The sequence below is a fragment of the Eleutherodactylus coqui genome, chromosome 2 (assembly GCF_035609145.1).
Source record: "Eleutherodactylus coqui strain aEleCoq1 chromosome 2, aEleCoq1.hap1, whole genome shotgun sequence".
NCBI lineage: Eukaryota > Metazoa > Chordata > Amphibia > Anura > Eleutherodactylidae > Eleutherodactylus > Eleutherodactylus coqui.
The window spans coordinates 173,962,819-173,990,649 of NC_089838.1; the positions used below are offsets into that span (position 1 = coordinate 173,962,819).

At 42.0% G+C, this 27,831-nt stretch overlaps 1 protein-coding gene across 1 annotated transcript in view; it reads right to left on the reverse strand.

Annotated features, from left to right (window-relative positions):
- The window catches only part of CDHR3 (cadherin related family member 3), a 107,043-nt gene that overhangs the window by 37,578 nt on the left and 41,634 nt on the right, over window positions 1–27,831 (reverse strand). Inside the window, exons 3-8 of the mRNA XM_066589313.1 lie at window positions 9,375–9,600; window positions 5,679–5,847; window positions 3,464–3,555; window positions 3,122–3,216; window positions 1,729–1,833; window positions 778–926 (exon numbers count right to left, since the gene is read on the reverse strand). Of these exons, the coding sequence (XP_066445410.1) occupies window positions 778–926; window positions 1,729–1,833; window positions 3,122–3,216; window positions 3,464–3,555; window positions 5,679–5,847; window positions 9,375–9,600 (836 nt within the window). The remainder of the gene's footprint in view (window positions 1–777; window positions 927–1,728; window positions 1,834–3,121; window positions 3,217–3,463; window positions 3,556–5,678; window positions 5,848–9,374; window positions 9,601–27,831) is intronic.

Genomic DNA, 27,831 nt, shown 5'->3' on the forward strand with positions numbered 1-27,831 from the left:
TTAATGGTAAATGGAAGGGAAAGGCATCCATTGACCCTAACCTACGCCATCTGAGATGTGGTGATGGCAAAATCCATAGAGGAGTTTAAAAGGGGACTTGATGTCTTTCTAGAGGGGAAGGATATTACAAGATATAAGTCTTAGATTAATTGTTAATCCGGGTATGCAGGCAGGTAGGAACTATTAGGGGTTGATCCAGGGATTAGTCTGATGGCCATTAGGGAGTCGTGAAGGAATTTTCCCCTAAATGGGCTAATTGGCTCCTGCCTCTTGGGGTTTTTTGCCTTCCTCTGGATCAACAACATAGGAGGATAAACAGGCTGAACTAGATGGACATTGCCTTCATTCGGCCTTAAATACTATGTTTCTATGAATATAAAGTCAAGATCTGCATTACTGTAGCCAAGCCCAGCCCCGCCTGTTCTCGAACCAGGTGCAAGAAGTCCCACTGCACCCTGTCAAATGCTTTCTCAGTGTCCATGGATAATCAAAGCAGGACCTCTCTATCTTCAGTGAAAGACATAAGAGCTCTCTCTATGATGTCAATGTGGGTCTAATAGGATATATGGACATGGATTGTCCTTATGAGGCAAACCCTTTAAAAGAACTGAATTATTAGATTATAAAATATCTGAATTACGATACTTAGTTACTATGGATCTATACAATAATTCTTACAATGACTCTAAATGCATAATCATAGTATTAGCTAAAAACAGAAGTCACAAAGTATATACCGGTATCTAAATCTATAAAATGTGATTATACTCATCATACATTCATTTATTGAGAAGTACTGGTTTGGTGTATTGATGCTATAGTACAGTGTGCTTATAAAACCATCATCATCTGGATCCTTAGCAGTTATTGTGACATTTATAGGCCCTGGGTTAATTTCCTCAAGAATGGAAAATGTTCTAGTGCTCCTGAAATAAATAAAATACATGTTACTTGTGATAAATATTAGTCCTCAATTACTTTTATGTATAGGATGACTTGAGATATGCAGTATATAGGTTCTTCAACATGGTATTAGTCATTACTTTATAAATCCACCATATATCATAGAACATTACCTAGATTCCAGATTATGACATAAAGCCATTGTTTTTCCAACAAACCCTTAGGCCATTCTCACACAGCGTATTTACTATGGCAGAACCGCTTTGTACAGCGTTCAGTGTGAGCGTTTGCCAGTGTTGTTACTGTGCTTTTAGCCCAGTAACATCACAGGCAAAGCAAGCCGATGATGTAACCACTTTCACTTTCTGTCCCGGTGGCATAGAATGCTGAATTCAAAAACGTGGTAAAACGCTGTACACAGTGTTCTACCGCATTTTTGACAGCGCTGAAAACGCTCCCCATTTATTTTAATGGGCAATGCATCACATTTTAAAACTCTTAAACGCCCGAAAATAAAGCAGACAGCGCTCAAAAATTGCGGTGTTAGAAACGCTGTGTTCGAACACTGTTCTGAGAAGACTCATTGAAACCAATGAAGGTATTTTACAGTGTTTAGTGAGCTAAATGCTGTAAAAAGCGGGCTGTGGGAGAGCGGCCTTAATCCACACAAACTAGTACTGTATGCTAAAGTTAGATGTCATAGTTCTTTAGAATCTACCCATAGCCTGTTCACAGAATCTTCAAAAAAAAAATCCGATAAGTAAGACATATGCAAGGTATAATTTATGTCCATGTATTTACATTTAAAAATTTCAACATACGTACATAGTGAAGTACGGCGTTTCATCATTGATGTTCGTTATCATGACTACCAAACTTCCATTTACAGATAATCCTCCTGAATCTGTTACAGTCACAGTTAGTTGGTAACTAATGAAAAAAAAACAATTTTTTTAAACTCCTATGACTTTAAATACATAAACTAACCTCTTTATATTAATCACAAACCATGATGCCCATATTGCGGCCATAAATCCAGGCCTGACCTTGGGTCTATTCATCAGAACTAACAACATAAACTCTTTAAAACTTCCTAATACCTACACTAATTTACATTACAGTCACTTCTCTAATCCTTGGTCCTCAGGGGAGATCCACAGTGGTCAAATATTTGTACCACGGATCACTGTATAATCTGTATCTCCTTAAGTATGATCACATGCAACAGATTCCCCTATGTATATTTTACAAGAAGGTCTGTGACAGAAACCCAATGCTGACACTCAAATTCCTACCTCAGATGTACCATTGATGTCCGCATGAAAAGTCTCATTGTCATCCAATAGGGCTAACCCTCAGTTTTTCTGCATGGAATCCATGGAAATACGTAGCATGTGATTTATTTATGCAGTTTTTTTTTTTCTCGATGAAATGACCAAAAATCTTCCCAGATTTTTTTCAGTTGCAATGGAATGCGGTTACAAAGACCCATTCACTTGCATTGGATGCAGAATGTCATTTGATTTCTTAGGTATTTAGGTGCAGAATCTGCACCTAGATCCTCATCAAATCCTAAATATGTGTATAGGGGGCTAATATAAGTCCACCATGCTGGGGAGTAACTATAGGGGATGCGGTTGACCCGGGCCCAGCACCCGTACACTGCCGCCGATGCGCCCGTGTGACTGACAGTTAGAAGACGGCCGTACCTGAAGTCGGACGTCTCTCTGCAGCTCTGATGAAGCCGGTCACATTTTCTTTCCTCCGGCGCTGCAGAGAGACGTCCGTCTTCAGGTACGGCCGTCCACTACCTGCAGTAACACGGGCGCCGATGCGCCCGTGTGACTGAGTCCTTATAGTTGGGAGCCCTGTTACAGGTTTTGCATTGCGGCCCAGAAGCTTCAAGTTACGCTTCTGCCACCATGTTATACTTATCAGTACAAATGCTGGAAATGAATGCAGCCCTGCTCAAACAAAGACGTTATTGGGCTCTGAGCCAGCTTCAGCTATAGAAGTCTATGGTTCTGCTCAGGTTTCCATCTGCATGCAATTTTTGGTAACCCAGTCTGAAGCCTGTGATGGAACTCAGTGGAGCGTAAAAGTACAAGCTATTAGCAGACCTTAATACATCATTTCTATAGGAAATTTCAAATTTTAGCGCCAAATGAAATAGCCATCTGTTGCTATCTTGGTGATATAATGAATTATACAGGTTTACCTGCGTGGATCAGTCTCGTAATCAAATGTTTTCGTAGACAGTATTATACCATTTGGGGAGACAGTAAATGGAGCTGAAGCAGGTATCAGTGAGAACTGCAAAATATATTAGTGTTAGTAGCGGTCAGTGTCACATATGCCATATACATGATATGTATACTGACTATACTGTATATTTACTATTTAGAAATCCAAAATATAATATTGTGAACTTAATTATACTATGTACTAGGTTTAACACTATGCACTAAGTTTGAGAGCATAATTTGTTTGTAGAGGTAAAATTAAACGTATTTTCCCACCAGATCACACATGTGTAATTCATGAGATTCAGAATACTAACCTGTAGCCTATTTGTGACATCCTCAGGATCAGATGCTAGAATCTTAAAAATTTCTCTGCTTGGCATTCCTTCTTCTATGTAAATCATTACAACTACAGGACATAATTGATTATTATTGACTCTTTCAATAATGTAAAAGAATGTGAAAGATTGGTACATTATCAAACAGAACAAAATATCCTTCTATGCTGATCCTTGCTGAAAAGATTGTCTTGTATTTTCAGATTTATGAGTATCACAATTTTAAGACTTTATGAAACTAGAAGTTTCATAATAAAAGATCAATTTGAAAGCTCCTAGTGTTTTGTGTCTACAATTTATATACAGATATATGAGTTGCCATAGTTCAGACTACAAATGGAACCTGTGTAGTCTGATCATGCAGTCATATTCTATAGCTGGGCTCTTAAAGGTGTTGTCCAGGACTTTTACTATTGATGACCTATTCTTAGGATACTGTAGATCATCAATAGTTGATTGGTGGGGGTCAGCCACTTGGGATTTCCGCTGATCAGCTTATTGCTAATAGCGCTGTCAACATTGCAGCAGCCCAGGTGGGCACTACAGGCACAGCTTTCACTGGATTCAATGGCTGCTGTGTCTGCAGCACCAACCCGGTACACTGCAATATGGACAGTGCTATTTGTGTTGTCCTACTGACAGTGAGCCAGGAGATCAGCTGATTTAGCAGGGATGCTGAGCAGTAGACCACAGTTGGTCAATTGATGACCTATGCTCAGCACAGGCCAATAATAGGAAAAGTCCCAGAAAAACCCTTTAATGTTGCACATACCTATGCCACTGACATTCCTCTACCTGTTTCACCACTGCCACCATCAGCCTCTCCATAGTGGCTTGTGCAAGCTCTGCTACTTCTTAAATGGGAGAAGCTTATGTCATCTGGTCAGTGCCCAACCCATGGCTGATCACCCATGAGTACATAACTTTCTCAGAACTTCCATACCTTGTCTGACCATGCAGTTTTTTGCATCTCACTCATTTGTGAAGGTGTTTGTTATCTGCTGCTTTAGAGTTGCCCTAAAGCATTTCCTGACTGTACATTTGAATCTGGTATCTCTGATCTCTGATTTGTACAGTATGACCAAGCATCTGCTTATTAGTTCTGGTACCCCTCTTTGGAAATACTATCTGCATGTTGCTAGGGGTTGCTATTGGAGACTACGCAAAGGGACAGGATCTGGAGATTTCCTGCAGAAAGTCCACATCCCTGTAAGGAGCATGTCAAGATAATGATCGGTGACACGCCAGCTCTGGTCTGCGCAAGCGCGGCTGTGCAACAGCCGGCACAGAGCAGAGCGAGACTCCGGGAGGAGGTGAGCGCTGGATAACTGCAGGGGCACAGGTCGCATCCCGCTGCAAGAATACTCGTAACGGGATCTAACCTGACCGTTTGCAGGAGGCCTTACCCTTTCAAGCCCTGAACTAGGCAAAATATAGTGGGCCAGATTTACTATTGAAAATGCTTCATGTTACATTTACTATGTGTTTTAGACACTTTCGGACACATTTTTACAACTAGTCTGACAAAAGGGGCATTACTTTGCGGAAAAGGGAGCATGACCTAAATATAACATTGTGCTGCAATTTTTGGCATAAGCTAAGCCAACTAATAGGTGGTATAAAGTTAGACTAGACTGTCTAAGGATTTGACAGACTTACCATTCAGCAGAGCCACTGTGATAAATCTGGTACATTTTAAATCAATGTAGTCTAATTTTTAGACAGCATCAGTAAATATGCCCCATTTTATCAGTTCTGGTAGAGAGCCAAAATCAGCACTGTGCTACGCAAAAACTGTAACAATACCACATGTACACATTTGCTACAGTGCAGTAATTTTTAGGACTAATTCCCACGGCCGGATTTCTATCACGTGAAAGGCAGCGGAAATCCACTGCGTTACTCCGCATCTATTAGGTTCTATTGAACCTAATAGCTCAATGTTCACGCTGCGGAATTCCACAGCGGAATTTCGCAGCGTTAAAGAAACCACGGCATGCTCTAATTGCCGTAGAAAAGGCCTTACAGTTCTCTACAGCACCCTTACCACCATGTGTGAATACTCTCTACAGTCATGTGATGCTCAAAGTGCATGGACTTTGGTTGATTTTTCTATATAAACTTTGGCCACATTTTAATTTCAGCAAATCTGTGCGGTCAAGTAACAAAGACTTTGATTCTGGCTAATACTCACCTTGATTTGCAAGGTTGTCGAGAAACACTGGAGGTTCATTAACATTGGTGAGCTGCACAGTTAAGATCTGCAAATTGGTAGTATTTGTGTTATCCTTCATGTAAATCTGAATGTCAAAGCTACTGGGTGTTTTTTCAAAATCAAGTACAGGACTGCCTGTGGTTACCACCTGTAACAAGTACAACAAGTATGCATTTGGTGCTAATATTACATGAACACACATACAATAATCAAGTAAATGCAGATACGTATGTTAGGAGCAGTAGTCAGCCTATACACTGCTGGTTCATACAAATTCTATGGAAGTTACGGAAACAGCCAAGTAGACCTCTCATCTCCCACATTCCACTAGACCTTGAATAAAAGCAAACTTGAGATATAATGGAGTTCAAAAGTAGAAGGGTCATGGAAACATTCATAGTGTAGTTTGACAGCATTGTGGGGCACCAGGAGTAAAGTTATGGCTGCAGGTCATGACCACTGGAGTTCCCTACCGCCTGTCATCAGACATGGACAGCACTGTGTTCCTTGTGTTTTTCTGTGATACATGCCACATCTCCTGTTAGTTTCCTCATCCTCCCAGGGTGCACACACACCTACCACTTTGTTAAAAGGCCAGCGCGCATCCTGCTTTCCAATTCCCAACCAATCCTGATAGGTTCTAAGCTATTTAATGCTACTCCACCCATCAGCAGGTGCCTGAGCAATCAGTCTTTATACTTTTGTAAAGGTATAAGTGTGGTTTTGCCTGATCTCCTAGCATTTCATCCATGTCTGAACCACCCAGCTTTCTGGACCTCTCCAATCCTATCTTTGGTTTGTTATTTGACTACACTTACCCTTGTCTGCTGCCTACCCTAACCCTTGGTCTGATCTACATTGTAAAAGTATTCCACCTGCCCCGAATCCATCTCTGTTCTACAACTACACCCTCTAGTAATGCTTTAAGGAAAACCTGATCAAGTGCATCAGCTACCTCTTAACTGAGACTACTTCTAAGGTAACCGTCTAAGGGTTCCTACAGTGAAGACCAGATCCAGATTGGTGGGATTACAAGGTGAAAAATGGGGAACCCCAATTGTTGCTTCTGGATCTAGCCCCAAGTCAAATCAGTTCTGAGACGCAGTAGATCTTCAGCCGCTGCCATGACAAATAACATGTATAAAAAATAAACTTGGGAACCTAGTAAAAAGTAGTTTTATATGGGGGCCTGTCTCTTGCTGACAAACTAAAATAAAAAAACAGGCTGTTGAAGCCTTTGAGGTGGTGTAATAATGAAAATGCCCCTTCACATGTTACAGTACCTCTACTATTAGTTTTGAGTTGTATGTTTACGTCTCAAAGTAAACTTCAAATGGATAATCAAATAAGAACAATAAAAACACAAAAGGTGTATTACAGAGTATAGGGTGAAAGTTATGCTTGTTTAGAGAAACTCTAACCTCTTTTTTCTAAATGCCTTTTTTTCCAGGGTGTGAGCGTCACTGATTTTTGCAGACATTGTAACATGAGATATCTAAGTGCTGTCATACCAGGACCTTCCTCATCAGTAACAACACCCAGGGGCAACCGTACCATGGGGCGACCTGAGACTGCCACCTCAGGCAGCAGATGGGAGGCGGGTTGCCACCTGGCTGGTAAAAGGTAATTGCCAGCTGAAAGCCACCCGGTCGGCAATGTAACAGGCATTTCACTTACCCAGTCCACAGCTACGGTCCACCAGTGTCTTCCCAATGCCTGTACACAGCGCAGATGCCTGGAGAGAAATCAGGGGCCACAGACTGGGCAGTGGCAGCCATATCGCAACTAAGTGAAACACCTGTCAGGTTTCCGCACAGCCAGAGACCCAGGGACACCAATACTAATGAATCCTTTATGGAGAGGTGCTATTACTACAAGGGCCATTGTGGGGAACACTATTATTACTGAGGCTACTATAGTAACTACTACTACAGGGGTGACTATGGTGGTTACTATTACTACTGGGACCACTATGGGGGTCACTATTATTACTAGACACCTAAGGGCATCACTATTACTAGTGGGGCCAATAACAGGGCCAATATTACTACTCAGGCCATTAATGGGGACAGTATTATTACTGAGGCCACCAATGGAGACACTATTACTACTGAAGCCACTATGGAGGTCACTATTACTACTGGGGCCCCCAACAGGGTTACTATTACTACTGGGGTTTCTAACCGGGTCACCATAACTACTGGGGCCATTAAGGAGGTTACTACTACTATTAGAGCCACTAAGGGGGCCACTTACTATTGGTGTTACTACTGGGGGCACTATTACTCTGTCGCTTCAGACAAGTCTCAATGGTTCAGATTTGTGTTGGGTATCTTGTATATTGAGCATTAAAATTATTTTTTTTTCCTTTGGGAAGGGGAAGCATTTCATACTCCACCTCAAGCAGCATAAAGGTTAGAGGCACCAGTAACAACACCATAGAACTAGAATTTTCTGGATTTCGTGGTATGAACATTAGCCATAATGTGTTGGCTCTGCTTGTCTCTCTTTGTTTATGCACAAGCTATACATTTTTCTGTTGCATCAAAAAGGAATCAGAGGTAGAGATTAGCGAGCATACTCGCTAAGGCAAACTACTTGAGCGAGTAGTGCCTTATTTGAGTACCTGCCTGCTTGTCTCTAAAGATGCGGCTGCCGGCGGGGGGCGGGGAGCAGCGGGGGAGAGCGGGGAGGAACAGAGGGGAGATCTCTCTCTCACTCTCCCCCCCCCCCCCTCCACCCTGCTCAGTCCTGCAACTCACTGCTCACCCGCGCCGGCAGCCGAATCTTTAGAGACCAGCGGGCAAGTACTTGACTAAGGCACTACGTGCTCGAGTAGTTTGCCTTAGCAAGTATACTCGTTAATCTCTAATCAGAAGGGGTATGCCAGCAGAAATATACTCACACTGATTTACAGAAATATGAGGGGAGAGGAAAGGATGAAATAGAGCAGATGAATTAAGTTGATGTAATTAATAATTATCCATCTAAACTTTAATGCCATGTTTGTTTCATTTTAGAACTATTTTTAAGAATTCTTAATTCTAATTTTTAGCAATACAATTATTTTCCAGACTAAAAGGTAATTCTGCCTAGGCAGATTTCCTGCCTGCTAGTAAGCACAAATCGACTACAATTTCATGTTGAACGGCACACAGTTAACACATTAAAATATATTTTAGTACATTTAAATGGAGCAATCATCGTGAGTATGGGGAAGAAAAATGGTAAAATACAATCATTTGTCCCCATATATAGTTTGCGTATTGTCAGCAGCACATCCCCTTCTTTAGACCAGAGGATGTGCTGCCAACAAACAATGATATATATATTTTTTTGCCCACCTAAAAGATGGAAAAAGCTTATTTGACAGCTGACCGCTGCCATGTTTACATTGGGCAACTATTGTAAACAAATATTCTTAGCCTGTGCCTTAAGGGGTCTTAAATGGGTTGCCTCACGACAAGTTTACTTGATTATCTCCAGTGATCCCATTTAAGTGAATGGAGGGGTGGTGTGCATGTGCCATCATAAACTACAGAACAAGCCACAGTTGGGCTGTCTGCATGGCAGGTAAAATGCTTGTCATGAGACAACCCCTTTAAGGTTTGGAGGAAACATCTGTAATTTTAAAGAAATATTACAATTAACGTTTATTTTTAGAATAATTCTTACCAAATAGTTTGGAGGTCTTCTATCAATTCTGAAGGCATTAGTAAGTGGATTGCTGTTGATTATGACGGGAGTTACAGATAAAGTCGATGTTAAGTTAACAGAGAACGTGTAGACTACTGTTCCAGATGGTTCGTTTTCTGGCAATGTAGTAGTATTAGGCAGTCCAATGAACAGTAAAGTGCCTCCTCCTTTTAACAAAGATAAGATGCAGTATGAAAACCACAGACTATATTATAGTCACTTTAGTAATATTTTTCTCAATTTAGTAGAAAGGGATGAGCTAAATATATGCCAAGATACTGGATATATACATGTAAAGTTATCCCTCTCTAGTCGGTCTAATACCAGTTTTACACTGTGCAGATCATTCACATTTTCAGCCATAGCAAAAAGTGTATCAAAAAATAATTATAAATGCTAGTATGATGCTTTACCTGTGCTTAGTTTACACATATGTTTTAGCTTTAAAATGTGGATGCAATATAACGTTATGTATGCACAAGTTTTCAAAATTATAATGGCCTTTTTCCTCTAGCTGCCCTAGGCACTAAGCCTAAGCGCACCCCCCTTAAAAGTCCATTTACACTCATGAGTTTAAAGGGGTTGTCCCGCGGCAGCAAGTGGGTCTATACACTTCTGTATGGCCATAATAATGCACTTTGTAATATACATTGTGCATTAATTATGAGCCATACAGAAGTTATAAAAAGTTTTATACTTACCTGCTCCGTTGCTGGCGTCCTCGTCTCCATGGTGCCGACTAATTTTCGCCCTCCGATGGCCAAATTAGCCGCGCTTGCGCAGTCCGGGTCTTCTGCAGTCTTCTATGGAGCCGATCGTGCAGAATGCAGGCTCCGTGTAGCTCCGCCCCGTCACGTGCCGATTCCAGCCAATCAGGAGGCTGGAATCGGCAATGGACCGCACAGAAGAGCTGCGGTCCACGGAGACAAAGGATCCCGGCGGCCATCTTCAGCGGTAAGTATTGAAGTCACCGGAGCGCGGGGATTAAGGTAAGCGCTCCGGTAAGCTTTCTTTACCTCCCTGCATCGGGGTTGTCTCGCGCCGACCGGGGGAGGGGTTGAAAAAAAAAAAACCCGTTTCGGCGCGGGACAACCCCTTTAAGTCACAATTAGCTTGTATTTGAGCAATTATATTAATAATTGGCCATTGTTAAATGAGGTTGTACCACAATCCACTTGTATCACCTATCCATAGGAATGTGATAAAAGTCTGATTGGCAAGGGTATCACCACTGAGATTCCGAGAATGGGGTCCCATGACCCCCTCTTCTCATCACTATGAACGTCTTGCACCCACCTGCAGTGAGGTCAGGTTGAATGGAGCAGAAGTCACACCACTGTATTCATTTCAGGGGGACTGATGGAAATACCGGAGTACAAGTGCTTGGCTATCTCCAGCAAGCCCACTGAAAATTAATGAAGCAGCACCAAAATCTCCTCCTCAAAGCAAGGGCTATGAGGAGGAGAGAAGACACAGTACCCCCGTTCTCTGGATCAGTCGGGGTCTCAGTGGTAAGACCCTCGCCGAACAGAAGACCTATCACCTATCCTATCTCTTTTTAACAAAGAAGATCAGTTCTAAAACTATTGTTTATCATTGATCAACAATTTTGATGCCGTAAAAATAATTATTGGTATCACAATTGATAAGTGTAAATTGCTGCTTAGTGCATAGCCTGGTCCTGGCATCATACGGAAGTGAATAACACCACCATATGGGAATTGAATAATACCACTATGTCATAATTGAATTACACTATGGTCATATAGCATTATGCTCTCCATCCCCACGTTCCATCCAAATCTCTGAATACAGAACTGAACCATAGGCTGTCATTTTTCAAACAAACACCAAAAATGTGTCCATTTCAAAGGACATCAGAATCCAATGGAATCCTGCTTAGATGGAGACTTTAAATGTGGACTGGCCTGATTGTCTGGGGAAGTGCATTCCAGAGAATTGGTACAGCTCAGGAAAAATCTTAGAGATGAGAGTGGGAGGGTCAGATTATGGAAAAATGTATTCTTAGTCAATAGCAGAATGAAGAACAGGGGTAGAGTTGTAGACAAAGATGAGGGAAGAGCTATAGGGAGCAGCATTGCGGAGAGTTTTATGGATAAGAGGGATTAAAGGAGATGTCTCGAGGAAGCAGTTAAATTTTTTTTTTGCCCAGTCCCCCCCATTAAGTACACATTACTAAGCCCCCCTGTAAATGACATTTCTAGCTGGTTTGTACTTACCGTTCCAGCGTTTCAGCAACTTATAAAGTTTTCTCAAGATGGCCGCCGGCTCTTTCCCCGTCGCTCGCTGCAGCCCGACGTGCGCGCTCCCGAGACGCCGCCAGCTGTGTCTCCATGGCAACCGGACGCATCGCAGCCGCCGACCAGACGCCCCGCAGCCGCCGACCAGACGCCCACCGCCAGGCAGCAGGTAAGGCGCTAGCCCCCGGCTCCCCAGCGCTAGACCCTCAGCCCAGGTGAAGGCCCCGGAGCCCAGCGCTAGTTCCCCCGGCCTAGCGGCAGCCCCCCCCCGGCCTAGCGACAGCCCCCCCCCGGCCTAGCGACAGCCCCCCCATCGCAGCGGCAGCCCCCCCCCGGCCTAGCGCTAGTTCCCCCATCACAGCGGCAGCCCCCCCCGGCGCAGCGACAGCCCCCCCCGGCGCAGCCCGGCGCAGCGGCAGCCCCCCCATCGCAGCGACAGCCCCCCCGGCCTAGCGCTAGTTCCCCCATCGCAGCGACAGCCCCCCCCCGGCGCAGCGCTAGTTCCCCCGGCGCAGCGCTAGTTCCCCCCCGACCCATCACTTACCTGGGACGCTTCTCGGGGCTGCTGGGCTGGGCTTCTCCGCTGGGCAGCTCCAGTTTCTGCACCTTCCTCTAACAGAGGAAGGTGCAGAATGGCCGCTGCAGCGCGCTCCCGAGCAGTGACAGCTCGTCTGCGCATGCGCAGAAGAGCTGTAGCGGGGAGCACACTGAAGCGGCTCGTGCTGAATAGAGAAGACCGGACTGCGCAAGCGCGTCTAAAAAAGCAAGCTGCCAGCGAATTTAGACGGAACCATGGAGACGAGGACGCTAGCAACGGAGCAGGTAAGTGAATAACTTCTGTATGGCTCATATTTAATGCACAATGTACATTACAAAGTGCATTAATATGGCCATACGGAAGTGTATAACCCCACTTGGTTTCGCGAGACCACCCCTTTAATTTAAATTGTATTCTATAGTGGATGGGCACGTGCAGTGACTGGCATAGGGTCGAGGCATCAGTATAGTGGTTTGATAAAAAAGATAAATCTGGTTGCTTCATTCAGGATAGACTGGAAAGAAAAGAGTTTAGTGAGGGGTCATTTGATCAGTAGCAAGTTGAAGTAATCAAGCCAAGAATGGATCAGGTTAATAATAAGCGTTTTAAATGTATTCCGTGTGGATATTAAAGGGATTCTGAACCACGGTTAGCATGAGCCAAGGATGGAGATGCCTACTGCATGGGTGTTTTAATTCATAAAACAGTTTATAAATACACTTTGAAGTTTGACTCAGAGCTGAGCTCCGAGTCACGGGTGTGGGCCATACCAGCTGCTCTTTGGTGTATAGGGAGAGAGCTAGAAGTCTGCATACAGCAGACTTTTTAATGTACTCACAGTGAGAAAAGGGCAAATGTTTTTGAGGCGCAGGTGACATGAGCACGCAAGTGACTGAATATAGGGAGTGAAGGAAAGGCCAGAATCAAATATAATCCCAAGACAGCGGCCATGCTGATGAGTAATTATGATATTATCACAGAGTGAAATGGAAATGTCAGGTTTAGGTGCATTAGTAAATGGTGGAAACACAAGAAGTTTAGTTTTTGAAATGTTCAGTTTCAGGTGGAGAGAGGACATGATGTTAGAGAGAGTGGGCAGAGAATTACTAGTGTATTGTAATTGTTAACAGTGAGATGTGACAGGAAAAAGTATATAGTTGGATGTCATCAGCATAGAGATGGTACTGAATGTCAAATCTGCTAATATTTTGTCCAATAGAGGCTATGTAGCTAAAAAGAGGACCTAGGACTGAACCCTAAGGAACCTCAACAGAAAGAGGAGAAGAAGTAGAGCCAGCAAATGATACACTGAATGAACTGTCAGAGAGGAAGAAGGAAAACCAGGAGAGTGTAATATCCTGAATGCCAATAGAGTGGAGCATACTAAGGAGAAGTTGGTAATCTACAGTGTCAAACGCTGCAGAGAGATCCAGAAGTATCAGTTTGAAGTACGGTAGTTGCTGTTTGATTTAGCGATCAGAGGATCGTTTGACATTTTAGTAAAGGCGATTTCAGTAGAAGGTAGAGTAAAAAAAACAGATTGTAAGGGCTCAAGAAGAAAATTAACAAAGAGATAGCCAGCTCATAAGGTGAAAATAGACCAGATGTTTCAAGAGTTTGGAGATGAAGGGGTATTAGAGGTGGGTTGGTACATTTCAGCATAGGACTTGTCAAGAGACATTTTTTTCAGAAATGGGAATATAACAGCATGTTTAAAAGAGGACAGAAAGATATCAGAAGAGAAAGGTTAAATACTGTAGTGAGGTGACTATTGACACCTAGGAAGAGATACTGGATGAGGTGTGATGGAATAGCGTCACTAATGTAGGTAGTAGGATGAAAAGAGGAAATGAGAGGGCTTCTTCTGTTGTTGGGTCAAATGCTGAGAATAAACTAGGGGAGCTGGGGGAGGTGGAGGAGGGAAGGGGATAAAGTATAATCAGGGATTGGGGGGATTGTATCCTGCTGGATGTTGTGAAGTTCTTAATTGAAGTAAATGGCTAGGTCTTCAGTACTGCGATCAGTCATAGGTAGCTGCATTTTAAGGCTAAGGTAGGAATAAAAAGTTTCAAAAACTCATTTTGGCTTATTGGATATAGAGAGTGGCAAAATAGGATTGTTTAGTATGGTGAAGGACAATTTTTTAAATGGGGTTTCCAGTTGTAAACTACTAATAGCCTAACCTCAGGCTGGGTCAATAGTAGATCAGTAGAATTTCATCAACCAGGACCCCCACCGATCCGCTGTTTGCCCAGCCAGTGCCCTCGTGCACCAAGCTGATTTCTGCAGGAATCAGACAGCTCCGTTCCCACTACAGTGGCCAGACTTAGTATTGCAGGCCAAGCAGTAAAATATACAATTCCAACAGCACTCTCTGTTACCTCGTTATGAAGGGGGTGTATAGGTTGCCTCTGATGCATGCCGGAATTAGTGCCTCACCCAAGGCACTTAAACACTGCAAAATCCAAAAAAGGAGCCCCTGCAGCAAAAAGCGATGTGTGTCAATTACCCAGTATCTCAGGCCAAGTTTTCATTCATTTCTATGGGAACTCTGCCTGTAATAAGAAGTCTGGCCTCTAAAGTGGAAACAGAGCTGTTTGCATCCTGCAGATACCAGCTCTGTGCATGAGATCACCAGCCCAAACAGCAGAGTGGTGAGACTCCCTGGTAGCGGACTGTCCTTGATCTACTAAGCTAGAAGGGATAGATAACACTAGGAAAGAGAGAGTATTCAAAAAGATCTAGAAAAGCTTGCACAGTGGGCAGCGACTAACAGAATAGTATTTAACAAGGGCAAGAAAAATGAAGAAAGCTAAGTGGCAGCACATGTGAAAAAGACTTGGGTATACTAAAAGATCATAGACTGAACATAAGTCAACAATGTGATGCAGCAGTCAAAAAGGCAAACACAATTCTGGGATGTATTAAGAGAAGCATAGAGTCTAGATCACGTGAGGTCATTATCCCCCTCTACTCTTCCTTAGTCGGACCTCATCTGGAATACTGTGTCCAGTTCTGGGCACCCCACTTAAAAAGATATAGACAAACTGGAGCAAATTCAGAGAAGAGTTACCAAGATGGTGAGCGGTCTGCAAATCATGTCCTAGGAAGAACGGTTAAAGGATCTGTGAATGTTAAGCTTGCAAAAAAAAAAGGCTGAGAGGAGACTTAATAGCTGTCTACAAATATGTGAAGGGCTGTCACATTGCAGAGGGATCAGCCCTATTCTCATTTGCACAAGGAAAGACTAGAAGCAATGGGATGAAACTGAAAGGAAGGAGACACAAATTAGATATTAGGAAAAACTTTATGACAGTGAGGGTGATCATTGAGTGGAACAGGTTACCACGGGAGGTGGTGTGTTCTCCTTCAATAAATGTGTTCAAACAAAGGCTGGACAAATATCTGTCTGGGATGATTTAGTAAATCCTGCACTGAGCGAGGGGTTGGACCCGATGACCCTGGAGGTCCCTTCCAACTCTACCATTCTATGATTCTATGATTCTACTATTGATGGCTATAGGACATCAATACTTTACAAATGGACAATCCCTTTAAGTTCTAGTCATAAAACTGTAGTGGAGGAAATCTGCTGATGTGACTCGCTCCACTGGCATTCAGCACACCTAGAGCACCACGCATATTTGAGGCATGTGTCAAGGTTGCAATGGTCTGCATCGAAAGGATAGGAGTGTAAGAAGAGCAGATTTTTCCATTGCACTTTTGAGGGTTTTGAGGGTTTTCACAGTCAAAGCAAGACAGGAGAAGGAAGAGATTGGAGACAATGATGACTGCACCAAATCTATAAATTGTTGTAGACTTTTGTGTGTGTAATAGGTTGCAATGTACTGAAAAAACAAGAATACTTTACAGTAAGGAAAAGGAAATTGTGGTCCGAGAGCAGGAGCGAGGCGTTTAAAAAATCAAAGATAGAACATAGCCAGAAAACCAGATCGGGTGTATTGCTGTCTTTGTGTTTGGGAGAAACAGTAAGTTGTGAAAGGCCTAGTAAGGATGTTAGTGATAGCAGTTGAGGGGCAGATGGGAAGATTGGGTTGTCAATGTGGATATTAAAGAGATTCTGAACCACGGTCAGCATGAACACAGGACAGGGATGTCTACTGCATGGGTGTTTTATTCATTTCATAATAAATGCACTTTGAAGTTTGACTCAGAGTTGAGCTCCGAGTCACCGGTGCGAGCCATAGGTGCGGGCCATACCAGCTGCTCTTTGGTGTATAGGGAGAGAGCTGGATGTCTGCATACAGCGGGCGAGGAGAGGAGCTTCAAAGTGTATTTATTTTGAAATGTCACAGCATTTCAAAATAAAACACCCATGAGGGCAACAGAATCCCTTTAATATCAGCCCAAAATGAGAAGTGGAATTTTACAAGAGAAGAGGAGAAACCAGGAGGCAAAGTAATCCAGAAACTGTCGGGGAAGACCCAGGGATAGTAGACAACCTCTACTGGCAGTGAGAGAGTGGATGAAGGAGTCTAAGTGTGGACCTCAAAAGAAGGGAATGTGATTGAGGGCATCAGGGAGATTGTTTGGAAAGTGAATCGTGGAGAAAGTAGAACTCTTACTCCTCTATGACATTTGTTCTCAGGTCTAGGGGTACGTGAAAAGTGCAATCTCCCATCATAAGGCAGAGCAGCAAGAGAAAACTTTGTCTCAAAAAGTTGAATTTATGTTCCTGTGAGACTCAGCAGGTTTAGAGATTTTGTAATGACTGTGTATGCCATAAACTTTGGTATGGTGTAAGATTAGGAAACCATATTACTAAAACCTTATTACTCATTCATAATAAAGACTGTTTTATTTATTACCCCCCATTCACCCCCAATTAACTATAAATATGCGCCTCTGTTTGTGGAATGAAGCAATAATAAATATCTAAATGAAATCCCATATCCCATAAATAGTATAGCACACAGTACACTGTATCTTCTATTCACTCTGTGCTTTCTGGATTTCGTGATCAAAAGATTTTTAACTTAAAACTGCCAGAAGCATAGCAATATTTGTTTTATATTAAGGCACTTAGATCCTTGCAAACAATTAAACGGTGAAGTAATGATACTTAATATTAGTGTAAATAGAAACACGCTTGCTTTTTCAGTACACAGTATAGAGTTATGTACACACCTCAAAATGGGAACTAGTTAAACATGGCTTAACCTAAGCCTTAAAAGACCGAAAGAACAATAACATGCAAATGTTCCAATTGGGTTGAGATGATTATTTTCATAAAAATGAAATTTTCACTAGATGCCTCCCAGCTGGTATATTTTTATTACTACTCTCCCACGTATTCACAAGTATGGTGAGTTTTATTTCAATATTGATTACCAGGTTGTTCAATGAGTCATTCAGTACCCCCATTGCTTAGTTGAAGTGGAGAGCTGTACTAAAACATGTTGCAACTCTTTATTACATTACCACCCATTCATTTAAGGAAGTGAGTTATATAAAACTCTGCATCGAAACGTGCAGCTTTTCCTGGCAATAGCAGCTGATTGCTAGTAATTTCAACAGCTAGACCTGCAGTGATCGGCTGATTGTCAGGGTAACTTGCTTTTGAAAGGGGCTGCTCAGTTGTGAAATAATAATAATCATTACACAGAAAATAATCATACATAATTATATGCTTTTATTTTAGGATTATCCTAAAAAGGAGGAATTTCTTTCCTTAGTTTACTGAGCCAATGATTCTACAGATAAAAAGCCCTACACTTACAGTACATTGAAAACTAAAATAGGTAATATATGAAAAAACACATGTATGAGTTGATACATGTAGGAATGTATTAATACAAACTAGTCATTCACCCTACGCAATAAAAACATACCACAAGAGAAACTTTATAATTAATTAAATATGGTAAATTGGTTGATAAAGAAGCAATTATTTTTGTTATTTTGTTTTGTTTCTTTAACAGGGTTTTCTGTGACTGAGATATTAACGACTTATCTTCAAGGATCAGCTGATTAAAGAGGCCACAGTGTTTGGGTGACTTGCCTCTTCTTAGACCTGTGACATCATGTTTATAGGTAGAGATGAGCAAGCATACTCGCTAAGGCAAACTGCTCGAGCGAGTAGTGCCTTATTCGAGTACCTACCCGCTCGTCTCTAAAGATTCGGCTGCCGGAGCGGGTGACAGGTGAGTTCCGGCGGTGAGCAGGGGGGAGAGAGAGATCTCCCCTCCGTTCCTCCCTGCTCTCCCCCGCCGGCAGCCGAATCTTTAGAGACGAGCGGGCAGATACTCGACTAAGGCACTACTCGCTCGAGTAGTTAGCCTTAGTGAGTATACTCGCTCATCTCTATTTATAGGTCAGATGGCCTAAGAGTAGATCAAGTGAATGTGACTGAGCTGTTGCATCAGACACAGTTGCTATAAAATGTACGATGCTGTTCCTGGTATGCAGTAAACACTCGTACAAACGCTAAGACCACTTGAGACAGCAGATTGGTGGGAGTCCTGACCGGCAGACCCCAATGATCTCATCTTGATGACCTATCCTGAGAATAGAAATTGTCATGGACAGCATAATTTGTTGCAAACTCAATTACATCAATGTATGATGTATACTTTATTTCTCACCATAACCCCACAGCAGTGTTTCGACCCGAGACGTAAAGGGTCTTTGTCAAGCTTATGCTGTCCATGACAATTATATTTTTTGCTGACGTATTGTGGATCTGGAGCCAGGATCTTCTGTTGGGATGTGCATTTATTACCGCCCTGCAATTACAGAGTTAGGTGTCCTGCTGAAGTTGCTTTACATTTAAACTATACCGAGAATAGATCATCAATATTAAAGTCCCAGAACACCGTTTTAAACCTTGGGGACCTTCTAATGGAACTGTCCACAGGAAGCAGTGCAAATACTGATTTTGTCAATTAGTGGGGATTTTGTAGCATTTTTAACTGCAGAATGTCTTGCGGAATTTTTTTGCGTTTTATTCTGTTAGAAATCCGCAAAAACAACTCTGCAAGATGCCCTTAATTTTATAACAGCCAGCTTTTCTGCTGTGGAATTTAATCTTGCGGTTTTGAAGTAAAGACACTGGATCTTAACAGGTTGAAATTTAAGCCCCGTACAGACAATGTTATGATGCAGAAATGTCCACATGGACTAATTCTGTCCCGTGTGAAAGGTCCATTTACACGGAAAGATGGTCGCTCAAAATTTTGAGCAATCATCTTTGCATAACTCTAAATAGCTAATTAGCTACTAAAGAGTTATGCAGGTGGAGCAGGATACCACCATGATAGCTCAGAGAACAACGCAGCTGTTTTGTATATGCAAACAGCTGCATTGTTCTCGGAGGTTTCAGCTGGTGTCCCGCTGAGAACTGCCATCGGGATTCCAGCTAAAAGAATGCTATCAGCACCGCCCATTGAGATATCAGTGTGCAACCCTGATAAGGCTCATCGCTAATTTCTAGCTGGCTAGAAATGAGAGATAAACAAACAGTACAGCGCGTTTAAACACAACGATTATCGCTCAAAAGATGGCTTTTGAGCCAATTTTGAGCGATAATCGTTGTGTCTAAATGGGCCTTTAGAAATCTTTAGTATGGCACATACACTATGCAATAATTAGAAAAAATATTTTTTTATTTAAAAGGGACCTTTCAAATAAATTCAAATGGCCTGGGAACAAGTTAGCAGAGACCAGAACTAGTTTTCAGTGTAAGAAGAAAAGGCAGCTTTTATTAACATGATTTTTCTCTTTAAGTTCTATCTGAAAATGATATTTGATCTGAAAATAACTTAGGTCCTAAAGATCATGATGACTTTTAGCTGCAATGGGCTTACATTGTTTTGGGAGTTTACAACAAGTAGAAGCTTGTTTGTACTTAACATTTTACATGTACAAAATATTCATGTTTAATGATGTGTAAAATAGTACTGAGAAGTAATATATCAAATAGCATATAGGTGATTCATACAAACATAACTTTGTGTTTGTCAAACACTGTGTAAAGTGGCAAACTAATCCATGTCAGTCTTTGAAATCCTCTACAAAGGTTATTTCAAAAGATTGATCACTTGCTAGATTGACAGAAATAAGAGAACTGGTGACATTAGATCACTTCTCTCTGTGATGTCATTAATGCTGTACCTCTTTATTGGTACAGGAGACTATGTCTATATGTAGAAGATGCAGATAATAAAGAATCGGAAAGGAAAATATCTGCATACTATCCAAGATGTTGATGTTTATTGTGAGTAACAGCCACTCACAACCTTTCAGCTTGTACATCTAGTGCCTTTGTCATCTTGAGTTTTTGAGAATGGTTGTTAGGCAGAATAAACAACATTTTGCAACCTTTGGTGCTGCTCCATTTTATCTATGACTTGCAAATCATGGAGAATGATGCTGCTATCCATACTGCTCTGATCTCTAACAGCAGTGATTAGTCTGGACAGAGGATGCTAAAAACACTCATTGTCAAAAAATATCAAGCACCTAGGAGTTGTTGGAATCCAATGAAACAATGTAAGTAAGTGATTAGGATATCAGAGCAAAACGATAATTGTGAAAAACTGAACCCGTGATGGGAGGCTCAAGTACCCTCTTGGGACACATCTAGCTTGGATACAAGATGTGATACGGGCAGGCATGAAGGCATACAGGTTCCGTATGGTATCCTTCAGCATATCGGTCCACATTTGCTGTAACTGAGCCTCTAGATTAGGCAAGCTCATAGACTGTCAAAGTTGGCATCCCAGATGGTCCCATACATGTTCGATTGGCGATAAGTCTAGCGACCAGGTAGGCCATGGAACTGTTACAGTATTATGAAGGCATTCCTGTGACATCCTTGCTGTGTGTGCCCGAATCCCCTCTCAAACTCTGTTAACTGGGCAAAGCTTCTTTGATTGCATTATAAACAAATATCTAATGGTCAACAAGCTTTACATAAGCGGAAAAAGAGATCCATTAGGCTTTCTGCACACGGCAGAGCCAGCATTTGCATGCGGAAGCCCACTGCAAAAATCCTACCCTGACAGCAGTGGCATCCAGAAGTATCCGTCATTGCTGTTCTTCATCTGTACTGTAGATGGACCCCGGCAGCTCGCTGTGGACATGCGCAGTACAGATTTTTTTTCACACAACAGATTATTAATACAGGCAGATGATTCGTTCAATTTGCTAACGCAAATTCAGAATGAAACTGCGTTCAGTCATTCTCACTTACTGTAACAGTGAGTGTGAATGACTAAACGATCGCTGTTCACATTCAACAATGTGCAAACGAACTAACAATTATTTTTATGCCTGCATAAAATTAATGACGAGCGAGAAGAAAACTAATTCTCGTTCAATCGTTGGCATGTTTCCACCAAACGATTATCGTTCATGTTCGTATGATCCAACGATTTTTTGAATGATAATTGTTCCACGTAAAAGCGCCCTAGGGGCTTATTCAGAAGAGCGTTAATACTATTGAATGTATTTTTGCATGAATTAAGTAAGGAAATGGCAAAAAGCAGGTTGATACGTCCATGCTAGCAGATCGATCGTTTTTGGTTTTTTCGATCAAAATGCCAGTTCACACGCTCATGTGTTACATCCTTCCCATGGAGTAAGTGGCAATTAAATACCTAATTAGGGCCAGCTGTCTTTTTTTCCCTGCTTTGTATGCAGGTTAACTCCCCCCCTCCCTTTTTTTCTGCTGTCATACAAGTCCATGACAGCTTTCTGCGTAACATGGACAAAGATAGGGCAAGACCTATCTTTTCACAGACGAAGATTTTGCGTGGAAAAAACACGTTTGTCTGAACAAATCTATTGAAATCAAAGACATTGCTTGGTCGCAGTACTGGTGAGTTTTTCACGTGCAGAACTACCTCCGCAAATATGTTCGTCTGAATCTGCCCTAAGGCTCAGTTCACACCTGCACTATTATTTTCGTTGTTCAACTCTGATGGAGCAACAGAAGTACCAAACACGGCACCTAACTGACATGGAGAGTGGATGGATGGATCTCATTGGCTATAATATGGTCTGTTGTCCGCTCGGCATTTACCAGACAAAATAGTGCAGCATGTAGTAATGCAAACAGCACTCGTATTTCCCCTTTATCATCTATTAAAAAGACTAGATCACACCAAAGGAAGCTGTATGCCATCAAGACATATGGTATATTGTAGTAACATGTATTCTCTTAATAGAAGTCCCTAATCAAATATTCACATTTCTTCTGGGCAATAATAGATAATCCCCTCCCAATACAAGAATGGAAAGGAATGTCATATCAAATACAGCAGACATGGAAAGTGAAAAGAGGTAGTCCAATAAGTCTGCTGAAAAAAAAGAGTTCTGTAGCTGTGTAAAGAATAAATATTCATTTTCTTATGATAATTGTATAATAATATTATGAGGATCTCCTCTGCTCGCCCCACCACCTGCGCTAGCGATCCTCTCCCCTCACACCTCCTCCACTCCCTCTCTCCGGTGGTTATCTCTTATCTCACGATCATATTCAACCCCTCTCTGACCTCTGACATTTTTCTCTCCTCTTTCAAACATGCTATCATATCAACACTGCTAAAGAAACTGACTCTGGACTCGATTGATGAACCCAACTACCGACCCATCTCCAAACTCCCCATTATCTCCAAACTACTAGAATGCCTGATTTACTCCCACATTATTAGCTATGTATCAGAAAACTCTCTCCTTGACCCCTTATATTCTGGCTTCCACCCCCAACACTCAACAGAAACCACCCTTACAAAGATGTCAAACGACTTCCTGACAGCCAAATCGAGGGGTGACTACTCTCTATTAATCCTCCCCAATCTCTACGCAGCATTTGACACTGTTGACCACAAACTCCTCCTCAGTATGCTTTGATCCATGGGCCTAAAGGACACTGCTTTCTCCTGGTTCTCCTCCTACCTATCTGACTGCTCATTCAGTGTTTCCTTTGCTGGCTCTACCTCCCCTGCTCTTCTCCTGCTTGGTCCTTGGCGCCTTCTTTTTCTCCATCTACACAGCCCCTATTGGACAAACCATTAGAAGATTTGGCCTCCAATACCACCTCTACGCTGATGACATCCAGTTATACACCTCTTCCCGTGACATCTATGCACCTTTCCTCCAAAACATCACTGACTGTCTGTCCGCTGTCTCTAACACTATGTCCTCTCTCTTTCTAAAATTGAACCTCTCAAAAACTGACCTACTGGTGTTTCCACCCTCTACTAACCAACCTCATCCTGACATCTCTATCTCAGTGTGTGTCCCACTGCCTTGGGGTCATATTCGACTCTCACCTTTATCCCCCACATCCAATCTGTGGCCTGAACATATCAGATGCACCTCAAGAACATCGCAAGAATCCGACCTTTCCTCACTGTGGACACGCTAAAAACACTATTGCCCTCATCCACTCTCGGCTTGACTATTGCAACTAACCAGACTCTACCCTCTCCTATCCATCCTGAATGCGGCAGCCAGGCTCATCTTCCTGTCCAGCGACTACTCAGACGCCTCTGCCCTGTGCCAGTCATTGCCCTGGCTGCCCGTCAAATACAAAATTCAATTTAAACTCACTACCTTCATCTATAAAGTTCTCCATAGCATTGTGTCGCCCTACATTGCCTTCCTCATCTCAATCCACCACCCAGCCCGAGACCTCCGCTCTGCTAACAAAATCAGACTGAGTGCCACTTTAATTCGAACCTCTCATTCCCGCTTCCAAGACTTCTTCAGAGCAGCACTAGTCCTCTGGAATGTGCTACCCAAAACTATACGGGCAATCACTGACACACTAAACTTCAGGCATGCTCTAAAAACCCACTTCTTTAGGGAGGGAAACCATATCCCCTAAACCAAACCACTCTGTACTCCGCATGATACCGTGCTCCCTGTCGTAGTGACTGTAACTCTGCTAACCGCCATCAACCAACCCCTGCAGTCATACCAATTCAGCCATCACACGGCTTAATTTCTGACCATTGTTTGTGTATAGCATCCCATACTCTCCACCCCGCCATACCATGCACATCTCCAGCCCCTTTACCTTCTGTATCACACCATTGTGTGTAGTATGTAAGCTTGTTAGAGCAGAACCCTCACCCCTACTGTTTCAATCAATTGACTACTACATATAACCGTGGTTTTTGTAAGCACTGCGGAATATGTTTGGCGCTATATAAATAAAGATTATTTTTATAATTATTAGCCCTGAGGTTGCTGAAAGTTCAGTTTAGTAGGACTGGGTTACAGTAAGTTAAACACAGGGAAGACATGTCTGTCCGAATGAGCCTTAGCTATATCTTGTATTTCAATTATTCAAAAATACAGAAGCTCATAAAACAAGCACACAAGCAACACGTGCGATGTCACAGTAAAATCAGCACACCTTATGCAATGACCACCACAAGAGAAAGAAAGACATTCTGTTTCTATAAATGTTCTATAAAACAATTAAATGCCTGGGGGCTCCTGCACATTTGAGTTTTCTCACGCATTGTTTTCAGGCGGTTTTGCTGCACGAAAATAGCAATGCGTTTTTAACATTAGAAAGTCCTATTAACTTTCGATTAAAAAAAACGCAGCAAAATCGCGTGAAAAAAAAGCGCAAGAAAAACGCAAGTGTGCAGGAGCCCTTAGGGAGCCTTCCCACTGGCAATATAATTGCGCAGTTGTCGTGCGATGCGACAGTGAGGGAAAATGCAGAATTATGAAAGCAATGATTTTCAATGGTTTCTTTCACATTTGCGATGTTTTCACTCATGCGATGTTGCGAGAGAAATCATGAAATGTCCTATCTTACTGCATTTTCGTTTTTTAAATGTCTCATGTTTCCCTATGAAGGCTCCTTTTTATCACATCGCAAAGCACGAAGTTGTGATTTATGTGCTTTGCGAAGCGTTTTTATCATTAGAAAGTCCTATTGACTTTCACGCTAAAAAACACGTGAGAAAATCACAAGTGGCAGCGATATTTTTGTGAGAAAAAGCCGCTCTGATGCTCAAAAATCATGGAAAAAAAAGTTGTGATTTTGCCGCGATTTTCACACAGCGTTATCACGATCACCAGTGTAAGGGAGCCCTTAAAGGGGTTCTGTCAGGAAAAAACAAAAAAAACCTACTCACCTGCTGCTCCTCCTCTTTATCTCCAGCAGCTCTGCGATCGCAGGGAAGAAGCTGGCAAAGTGCCCGCTTCGACCCCTGCTCCGACCATGCCGAGCAGCAAGTACTGCAAGTACAAGTGACGCATCGCCCACTGATTGGCCTGGCCGTATCTAACTTCTGCCGTCCGCGGAGAGTCAACAGCGACTGCGCATGCGTCCCCCTTCCCGCCACACATGCGCACTCGCCGTCAACTCTCCGTGGACCACAGAGGTGAGACGCAGCCAGGACGGCGAGAGCGCGCAGGAGCATCAATTTTGACAGGACCTCGTTTTTAATAAAACAAAGAAATTCTAAATGGGTGAAAACTAATAAAAATCAGTCTATGGTAAATTTACACCATAGTTGACAACGGAATAAAAATGCATCAGCTTTTCAGTTGATATTTCATTCTGTGATCAAAATAAAACAGTTTGTTGTGTTTTTATTTCTATGTCTTTAGCACTTTGTAAATGGATTGAAAAATGGATTAGTAAACAGTAAAAAGCGGTCCTTAATAAAGTTACTATTCACATAAAAGAGCTAGTCACCTTATGTATTACTAAACTTCCATGTTTTATGTCCAGCTGGATCAGTGTTTACAAAATACATCATATACTTTCATATACATATAATAAGGCAATTAAAAAGGGGGCTTACCAGGGCCTATGAAACCAAGCAAGAAATAGAGGAGCCGGAGTGTCTCCATCTTCACATAAGAGCCTATCTTGTGAATGAATGTGTGTGCATAGTAGCACAGGATAACTAGTGGAATGTCTGGCTTTACCTGCCCTGCTGTTAACTAATCTCCTCCTCTGCCTCCAGACCAAGCTGTCCAGTAAAGAATCAACCAGATAAAAGATTGTTTCCAAGGGAATACCTAAACACCATTAGTGCGCTTACTTCACTTCTCTGCTCCTACTGTAATTACCTATCTAACAGTAAAATAAGCCTTTTATATTGGAGGTCTCTAGTCTGATGTGAGGGTTTGAGATAAATAGAAAAATGAACCAGCGACTGCTTACAAAAGTAATAAATGCAATATGTTACCCAAAACAGCACAACTGATACACATTCACCTGGTTACAATAACCAAAGGCAACATTTTTTTTAATGACTGATTAAACTGGGACTAAGGGTAGGCATCAACCGACCACTTTTTCTTACTTGCAAGCTATTTTAGTGGAACTGAAGTTCATAACTATACTTACGATAGTACATGTCTCATTGTTACTTCACATTATAGTCAGTGGGTGATGATAGCATAACAGGTGCAATGCAATTGCATTCTGCGAAAATAAGTTACTTATGTATGGTAAAGCCATGTATCTTGAGGAAGAAACCTACATTATGTCCAAAGCTTGCATCTACCAATACTGTACTTTCCTGTAGCTTGAAAATGTGACAATAGCTCCATCATGTGGACTTCTGCTTTCAGAACAGACATTATGAGTGTTTTTCTGAGCCTTCAGGCATTTCTGAAACTGCTTCTGTATTGTTTGCATACATAAGATTAGCAACAACAAAACTTTGGACAAAGCCTATCAACATCAGCCCTGCAATTCAGAATAGTGTGATGCAATTTTTGTGACTTTTTCTCTTGAGTTGCAATGCAATAAAATAAATGGCAAAAGTTACATGACTGCAAAAAGTTTCCATTTACTTTAATGGAAGCGTGACAGTCACATGATAGAAAAAAATTAAAACAGCAATGTTCATGATCATGACCCAAAATCGCTAAACGTGTAAATGATTAATTAACACAGCAGACAATCCAGCTGGGTCAGTCCTCCCTGGATATTTAATCCAGGTGCAACAGCAAAAATAATGTCAGCATATCCTCATCCCAGCTTTATTGTGGTCCGATATGATACACAATTGTGTATTGTATGAGACCACAATAAAGCTGGGATGAGGATATGCTGACATCATTTTGCTCTGTTATGTGACTGCAGTCAGTTTGCAAGAGCTGCTTCTGCATACATCATAGATTGTTGCAGATCAACAGCTTTCTAAACTTCATGTGGAATTGGCTTTTTAATGTGGTCCTTTAAAGCAGGATTGGGGAACTCACCTTATATAGAAGGCTCTACCAAGTAGGGTTGCGCCAAAGTGACTGTCGGCTCTTGCCCATCTTACTATACTACTGTGGGTCTTTGCAGTTATAAAAACTCCCAGTTTTGCAGTTACAGAACATGTGTAAGTGTTAGTCCACACATATTCCTCCCTCTGCAGATCAGAGGGAAGATTTATTCATCATGCCTTTGTGAGAGAAGCCATAATATTTTCTATCCTCCATTTTGTCTTTTAACCTGCTCTTCTTCTTCATTTCTCTGTATTTCCATAGCACATATTCAGATATTATGATAGAAACATTCATAGGAAGTGCAAGGCTGTTTTCCAAGGCCATTTACAGAGATCTCATGAGAAACAGTTTCCATCGGCCTGAGAGAAGTCCTGCCTTCAGAGAGACATCACTGCATTTGCTGAGGTTTTAA